This window comes from Diadema antillarum, unplaced genomic scaffold (genome assembly GCF_040938485.1).
Source record: "Diadema antillarum isolate AM-2024a unplaced genomic scaffold, OU_Dant_1.0 seq00001043_RagTag, whole genome shotgun sequence".
Taxonomy (NCBI): domain Eukaryota; kingdom Metazoa; phylum Echinodermata; class Echinoidea; order Diadematoida; family Diadematidae; genus Diadema; species Diadema antillarum.
In genome coordinates, this window is record NW_027271874.1 from 141,129 (window position 1) to 150,436 (window position 9,308).

At 39.5% G+C, this 9,308-nt stretch overlaps 1 protein-coding gene across 1 annotated transcript; it reads right to left on the reverse strand.

The window, feature by feature from the left end:
* Positions 1 to 8,102: 8,102 nt before the first annotated feature.
* LOC139743060 (uncharacterized) lies at positions 8,103 to 8,642 on the reverse strand. Its single transcript, XM_071653567.1, has one exon. The coding sequence runs from the start codon at positions 8,640 to 8,642 to the stop codon at positions 8,103 to 8,105; it is 540 nt and encodes a 179-aa protein (XP_071509668.1).
* Positions 8,643 to 9,308: the final 666 nt, after the last annotated feature.

Below are 9,308 nucleotides of genomic sequence, written 5' to 3' on the forward strand. Positions count from 1 at the left end.
CAGATAAGCAGCAGGGAGTTAGAAAGAGAATAAGTAATGAGTAACGGAGGAATATTCGGATGATTTCTGGACTTTGCATAAGTAGACTAGAACTTTACATTACGACAAGATAGATCCAGGGAGATTTTGGCGTCCGTCAGTAAGCAGCTGATAAGTGAGAGCGAGGTAGTGAGGGAGGGAGAGTCGGGAGGGGGGGGGGGGGTGGAGAGGGAGAAGTGACAAGAGAGAGGGAGAGAGGAAGAAAGGCAGGGAGAAAGATTTATGTGTCTGTCTGTGTTGTGATACAGAGCGTTAAAGCGTTAAAGGGATGATATAGTTTTGGTTGAGATGGGTCTTTATGTTTCCAATTCTTATATGAGATAATGACAGTCTATGAAATATGAAAGAGCGTACTATTCTAAGATGAATTCAAAGTTTAATTGATGAAAATTGGTTTTGAAATGGCTATGACATTCAGAAACGAAGGGGTCCGTGTAAAAGGTGGAACCAACCTTTTATATGGACCACTTTGTTTTACTTTCTTCTTTTTTTAAAGTACCTCAGCCATTTCAAAACCGATTTTCATCAAATACACTTTGAATTCCTCGTAGAATTATATGCTCTTTAATTTTCATAATGCTGTCTCTAATTATCTCGCAAAAATTAAAAATCTGAATCCCCCATCTCAACCAAAACTATACCAGCTCTTTAACTGTGTATATGTCTGGTGCCTGACTCGCTTTCATTATCGTACAAAAAGAGGAAATTACGGTTGAAAGCTAAGTGAGCTGCGGTGAGGTGTACAGCAAAGTTTGAACTTGGATCCATTCAGGGGATATGACTAACAGACTGAAGATTTCTTGTGGAGGAATCACGGTGTCTGTATATGGGGTGCCAAGTGTCGCATGGTTTATTTCGTTACGAAATCAGTCATTTCATTACCAAATCAATGTACAAGTGTATTTTGTTACAGAATCAGCCATTTCGTTACCAAATCAATGTATTTCCTTACGAAATGATCATTTCGATACGAAATCTTGTCATTTCGTTACGAAATGGCTATTCCGTCGACGAAATAGACCATGGGACACTTGGCGACCCATACCTGTACACTGTGCTCTCCAGACCTCAACCGTACATCTCTTCCGGGAACGAGATGTTAACCACCTTTCGGACATGGAAAAATTAACTTTCACTGACAAGGCAGGAGTGCGGCTGAAAGCAGTTGACGATTATAGACAAAATCTGGTCATTTTTCCCCTCGTTCATTGCAGCATGTCGCTAGGACAACGGTAATCATTTTAGAGCCTTTAGAGCAAGTATAGTCTTGCAATAACCAACAATTCCCGCGCTTTTCCTCTAACAATCAATCTGGACGACAGTTTTCGTGTGGTCTGATGTTTGAGTTTTCGAAGGGCCTGGGTCAGCTAGTTCTTAAATCTTAACTTCGTTATTACAGTGCATGTAAAATGGCCATGATTCTTCACAGGGGCTTTCGGTGTTCTTTTAAAATGTAGGTCTAATAAGTTTTGTCTGTATACGTTGTCATTACATATCTGTTGCTCGGTCTTATTAACAGATGAAGCTTTTACCACCATTCACATTGCAAGCCTAGGGTCAGTTATAACAAGGAGGTTCAAGAGATGGAGTTACAACAGTGTTATTCCCTTTGATCCCATGTTTGATACCGCCACTAAGAAATATTTGAAGTATGTGCTAAACTGGTGCTGCCTCACAGACAGGAAGATAATTGACTCGTACCTCATTGCATAATCACCAGCCACACTTTCTAAGGAAGATATGTCTTTGTGATGGTAATCACTTTTTGCTATCCCTTCTTAGAAAAGGTAGGTGGTACAGACACGAGGATGTGCGAATAGAAATTGCGCAAAAATGCTGAAAATAAGATGAAAATTACTCGACTGGGCATACCCGGGCACTAATCTGATATATCTATCAATAAAGAATTATATTTGAAGACTATTCCATGTTAGTTTTATTTGTCGGAATTAAGCGGAAAAGTGATAAAACCGGCTTTCCAGGATGGTACAGTTTTAAACATTTTCGCATGATACCGCTCTGATTTACACTTTTGCTCAAATTTCTGTCCGGGATTGACTTTTGTTTTACATGCTTTATCATTAAGTGAAATGTCATTTCATTTAATAAATAAATAAGCAAAATATGGCCAATATTATGTTAACGTTCAAAATTAATATTCAGATTGCTCAGCAAGACGGCGGCTTCGAACATCGATCATCAAAGGCACAAATGCACCTGTGAAATTCTTTTGTACACCAATAGCAATCTGACAACTGTTTGAATAATTACAGATAGTTGGAACTCCATCTCTTAAACTTATCTGGTTATAAACACTTATTCTGAATTTTCTTGTTCGCTATCGCCAAAATTCTGCTTAGCAATGCGCTTCACCATGGTACACGCACAAAATGCACACACATACATTAGGCCTATATATCCCATTGTACATGTATGTCACTATTGATTTTGAACACTAAAATCTAGATTTATTTTAAGCCAGCCGTTAGCTAAGACATGTCATTTTGTTACAATTCCAAGGAAGTGCAGCACGATTAAAACCATGGACAAAGACCATACTTTTGTATGGGGTGCTAAGTGTCGCAGGGCCTATTTCGTTACGAAATCAATCATATCGTTACGAAATATTGTCATTTCGTCGACGGAATGACTGATTTCGTAACGAAATACAATGCGACACTTGGCGCCCCATACAAAACTAAGGTCTTTGTCCATGTTTTTTCAAGATTGTACCACCTTCATGAATTCGGGCCAATGGGAGGGAGCAGGCGAATGATTGCTTCGTTCCTAAGCTGTGGAAAAAGAAATACCCATTAATTGTAAAATTTTATATTGCAGAAACGGTCTATTCAGAATGGACAAGTGAAATCATGATACAAAGAGTCATTAAACAACATTATATATCAAATGGCAAGCCCTACGACATAGTGAAAGAGAAATTGACCTCTCAGAGTCTTTAACTGAAAATCCTTTTGTAGCATAGCAACAAGTAGGAAAAAACAGACTTAACGGGGGTGGGGGCGGGGAGATATGTTACCAAAGGATGCATGGGATGTCGTCCTCACCATGTAAATTTGTTGATGGGGCACAGGCCTTGACTTAACAGGTGTGACCGTGAGAGGGCGATCTTGGGTGTGTGCTGAATTTAGTGATTAGCACGTCAAGAACAACTTGACTTTGTGATAAATCCTTGTGTGTACAAATCACATCATTTTACTTTATGACTCTAATTGTCCAATGTCTGCATGTTTCAGTGATAGAAGTCATCAGTTTTTGAGCTACACTGACAACCACTTGACAATAGTCATTTATCCTAATTTGATGATGTGCAATGACGATGCCACTTCTCTTACATTATTACTACATTATACTGCTACTACTGCTACTTCTACTACTACTACTACTACTACTACTACTAAACTACTACTACTACTACTACTACTACCACATGTACTACTACTACTACAACTGCTGCTACTATAAGTAATGATAATAGTAATCATCGTGACCATAATGATGATAATGATGATGATAATGATAATGATAATGATAATGATAATGATAATGATCATTATTATAATTATAATAGTGAGCAAATGATAATATGTGCACGAACCACAGAAAATTTCCGGAAAGTGACCAATTAAAAAGTAAAAAATCCTAAGGGATTGCAATCGCCAAACTGACAACAAGTTATCATCCAGCATAGGCGTCCTGATATCGTCGTGGTAGAAAAGACTCGACAGATGTGCATGATCGTCGATGTCGGGGTACCGCGAGACAGCAGAGTTGCACGTAGCCGAGAAGGAGAAGAAAATGAGACAAAAGTACCATAACCTGGCCAGAGAACTTCACCGCCTGTGGAATGATTATGAGAACGAAGGTGGTCCCTATTCCGGGTCCCTATTGAGGTCGGAGCACTCAGAATAATACCAAAGCAGCTATGACGTTACTTGGACGAATGTGCGGTGTGCCCGACCAAGACAAGTGCAAACGTTCCAAAATGCAGCATTGCTCAGCACGGCGAGAATCCTCAGAAAAGTACTAGAAGTCTGTGGTTCTTGGATGGAACTTAACGTGATATTGATCCCCAAGAGACATCTTGTGATGATATAGAGACAATAAAAAGGATGATGGTAATACATAATAACAGTAACATAATTGCAATTTGCATGAGAAATGGATCGCCATTTTAGAGGCCAAAGGACCGACTTATTAGATCTTTAAAAGGGAAATCCAGTCCAAATGTAAGTTACTCTGATAAAAAAGAGTAAAATCTTACGAGTTCAACGGTAAAGATTTGACTGAAATCGGATGAAAAATAAAGATGTTATGACATTTTGAAGTTTTGCTAATTTCTGCAAAGCAGTTGTTTTTTTTTTTTTACAGTGGATATGAATATGCAAATGAGTGAGCTAACTATGTCATACCCTCACAATTTTCCATTGATCGTGTACAAAAAACAAAAAACAAAAATGACGAAAATTCAATGTTTCTGTCATTGAAGTCTGAAACATGATGCTATTCCTGTTTGAATAACTTCAGAATAGTGATCGGTTAGATACGAAGATTTGAGCCTCGGGCATAATTGCGTTTGAATGAAAAAGTGGAAATTTCGAAATTTTATGCACAAACTATATGGCAAGTCGTGAGGGGATGACATGCTCACTTTTGCCATTTGCATATTCATATTGACCGTTCAAGCACTGTTTCCTGAAAAATTAGCAAAACTTCAAAATCTCGTAACTTCCTCATCTCAATCAATACTATACCATCCCTTGAAAACTGTAATTCTTTTTATAAATGAATTAAACAAAGAAATATGTTGTATTAAGAAAATTGTGAGGGTAAGTTCGATTTCGAATCGGACAAGGTCGCAACATCAAAAAATGGGTACGCACAAAATGAAGGTTCAACAGAAAAATGTACACATCAATCTCTTTTATTATCAAATCATACAAAAAACATCAGATTTACAAAACTTAGATTTTAAATGGCACTATTCAATATGCTAGAAAATTTGATATGATACAGGAGTTGATCAGCACATATCCTTCTTGAATGAAATACGTGTAGGTACCTACTATGAGTCAACATCCACTTGTTTCGTTATACAAGTCTTCTTTATCTTCAACATATAGAAATACAACATTGTATAAAAGGTAAACTTCTACTCCAGAAGGCAAAAGATAAGTTTTCGGGAGTGTTTTCATGCAGTCTAACCTGGGAACAGTGATACAGAAATGCGAGGGACCAGAAGAAAAAGGTATAATACATTGAGTGTGTATATCGGAACAAATTCAGTCATGATCAACATTGTCATTTGTCACGTACATGCTTTCTGCATGAGTAAAAGAAAGTATCCTCAGACAATTTGCTTTAATAAAAAAAAAACTAAAACAAATTTTGGCAATGTGGAACTTGGTCTTCTCAGTTGAGTTCTTGTTTATTCTTTATTACTTTTTTTTAAATTCGGGAAAGCTATCTAATTGAATTCTTGGTATGTGTTATTGATAACTGGTATTCAAAAAGCAGATCAACATGAGATACAATGTTTCTCTTTTTGAGTAGTCATTACCGTGATTACAGAATAAAAAATCAGCCTAAGAGACTTGATACAACAATCATTATACCAATGTCAAAAAAGCTACTCTGTACTTTCTTTTTCATATACACACAAGTGTATTCTATCATTGTGTTTTGTAAGAATAACAACGACAACAATAAAAAAGCTAGCATTACCACATTTTTTTTTTTCATCTAGTTCTCCTGCTTATACGCAAAGATGTTCTTCTGCAGATCAGAATTTATTAGCGTTGCAGATTGCCATTGTCTGTTATCACAATCTCCTACACACTGAATACAACATGTATAGAGACGAATATTTTCAATTTTTGGCAGCAGCCGCCATCCAATGAAAATTAAAGATAAGAAATACTACATAACCAGTCAATTTGCAACAATAAATCGCTTGCCATCATACAAAATATACAAGGTCAAAGTTTCATTGTGTCAGATTTCTGCACACTCCTCGCACTTTGCCAAGATTTTAGCATGCACGATAAAACAGCGGTTGAAGGCTTGTCCGGTGCCAGGTTAATCCCGAACATAAGAAACAATGATCAAGGTACGTTATTAGTCATAGAGAATACTCGCATGAAAGAAAAAATCCATCTTTGTTTTTATACTCGAACAGATAGTCACTTTACTTCCACCAGACATTTAAAAACAGTATAACCATGACGCAACTCGACAAATTTTAAGAAAAATGGCAGCTTACAAGTAATTTGTCTCTTCCTTCTCTCTTACACATATAGCACGCACACACACACACACACACACACACACACACACACACTATCACACATACTTAATATTATCTCTCGATTTCTCTCTCACATTTGTTAGACTGTGTGTCAGAACTGAATCAATCGAACTGAAAAAAGAAAACAACAACTGTTAGGCAAGACTGTAGTGGTCCTAAATTCAGAGCATAACACTTACACAATTTCTATCAAAATGAACGCAAAGAGTGACGAATGATGCCACTTCAACTTTTCGGATTCCCCGCCTCCGCCGACCCATCTCCCCCCGCCCCCTCCCCCTTCTGCCGATTTCTTTTTTCCGGTTACGATTTTCGTTTATCCTCCACGCAGACTGCTGCGACGAAGTTCCAAGCAGACATTGGCAAATGAAAAGAGAGAAAGAGAGAAATGTACATGAGCAACACACAGCATCGACAAAATGCAGAGATACAGGCTGACAGATATGGCGCAGCTGGCAGAATCTTAGTCATATTGTCTCTGAATATTGCACGGTTTAATTCATTCATCAACGCTGGATCAGGCGCTTCTGTCATCGAGGAACCTTAAATCTTCGCTGACTATACTATATCAATGTGATTCACTTCTTGAAAGCCCGCATTATTAAGCGCAAACGCCTCTCCTCACGACTGCATGCATGTTCTTCCTTGAATGCTGTCACTCGTTCTGTTTCGGAAGGCAGATTAAAAAACACGTAATATCCAGGGGCCCACGGAAAATAGCAAGCAAGACACAAACAATATCAACAACGACAGACAGACGCAGCCAAACTTGCAGTCTGCGGAAAGCTTGCTGTTCCAACATGCTCTGTGCTGTTTTGCCTCTCCTTGAAATGTCTACCCCTGTTAGCATGGGTAGCATAGTTAGAGAGGGGATTTTTGTTGGCTGAGTATATCACTGTATGTTTGTCTTTCCCTTCCTTTTGTTTTAATGCGTATTGCATGTTTTTTTTTTCTCTCTCTCAAATTGCATAAATGCATATAAGTACAATCATTATGCACATTTCTTCCATTGGAAGAAAACGGATCACACACTTAACCTTAGCAAAATACACGAATGCACGAGAATGCCGAATGTCACCCACACTTCCACTAATGAAACTTATCAATTATCATTAAACTTATTAATTATCATTATTGGATTATTAACCACAATGTGATTTCGAGATCAATCACGGTCTTGACAGAAAGGAAGGAAAATGATTTAAAATCAACGTACCACAGTCAGTCTGCCCGTCATTATTAGATTATTGTTAAGACAACAGCTAGATCAACAGTTGCGATGATTTTAATTATGTTTCCATCTTCATTCTTTGACTTGATCTTGCATTTACAAATTATCATTGACATAATCAAACATATAATCATTCCTGTCAACAAGGCTTACATACACAACGGGCGTCATTCCAATTTCACATTGGCTATTCCAGTTTCTAATAGTTTAAAATCCTTTGTTTACAGGGGAAGACATTGCCCCGTCTCCCTCAGAACTTATTTCGTCATCCTTTGGAATCATGTCTTTCCGTCTTCATACAAAAGTAGACTCAAAACATTACTCGTCTTGCATTGATAAACTTTAGAAAAGACAAAAAAGAGACAAAAGTCGACGACCCTGCCTCAACAATTAGTGATGAACATTTTTGTCACTCAATGATGGAACAAAAGGTTGATTATCACAACTTTGGCCACATTAAGGCACAATGTTCCTTAGCCTTCCTCCTTTTCCTTTGTCCAGGGAACCTTACTCTAAAATGAGCTTATCCCGATCGCACTCTGTCGGGTCCAGATTAAAGGCGAATTGCTTGTGATTACTTAGATCGACGTCGATCATTGTGATGTCGGGTATCGTCGTACTGAAATTCTGGCACTCGACTTCGTCGCCGTCCTCGACCAGACGGAGCTTGTTCTTCTTGCTCTTCTTCAGCCTCGAGGACGGCTTGTGCATCGACGGCGGTCGCAACGGTGGCGAAGGGGTAAAGTGCGAGCCGTTGACACTGGCATCGGATGTCGGGTTCGACGATGGGATCGTAAGGTCTATCTTGCGCACGCTCAGCCCGTCGCCCGCCGGCATGAAACGCGGCATGGTCGGCGACTCCGGGGCGGCTGGATTGGAGATGACCTCGACTCTCTGCACGTCCTTCAGGATGATGCGAGGGTCCACGTGCTTCGGCACCTTACGCCTCGGCCATTTACAAATACATATCGCCACCACGGTCAGGATGAGCACAAGGACGACGAAAACGGGGATGAACCAAATCCATGGAGTTTTTGTGAGGATCATCTTTGATGGCGATGGAAACGACGTCGGTGCAAGGTAAGAAGTCGATAGCGACTGGGATTACAGGGCAGGGACAGCCGTTGGCGTCATGATCAAGCGAAGCGTCACACGCACCATACAGTTGTGGAGATTGAGAAAGTGGCGTTCCCGTCGGCTGACTTGAACTCCTCGTATGATTTACGAGCTATTTCCGGCTGAACTTCGAAGTCTTCCGAAAGGACCGTAGAGCCATCATTTTCAATTAATCACCTGTAAAGAAAAGAAGGGAAACAATATACATAGCTATCCAGTGTCTGGGTACACGGTACTGCAATATGTGGCCTCAGTATAACTGCAATCAAGTAATCGGGGGCAGCCAGACACAGTCAGTTCGTTTACAAGCGTATCGGTTGTGTATAGCAGGGAGGTGAATGAGCTCACCCCCCTGTGTATAGTGATCTAATGCATAAGGCACTGCTGAAACAGACATCGCATGAAGTCACTCCGTCCCAGGGGCGGACGCATGCTTGGATTCTCACAGACAGGAACAATCTCACAGTGTAATTATGCCAAAACGTTATAATATTGTATAGTATAGCACACTGTTGCATGCTGGGAAGGTGTTGGGACAACTTCCGTAAAGGGGAACAAACCGAGGTCAACCGGGAGAGTCTTTAAACCTATAGCGCA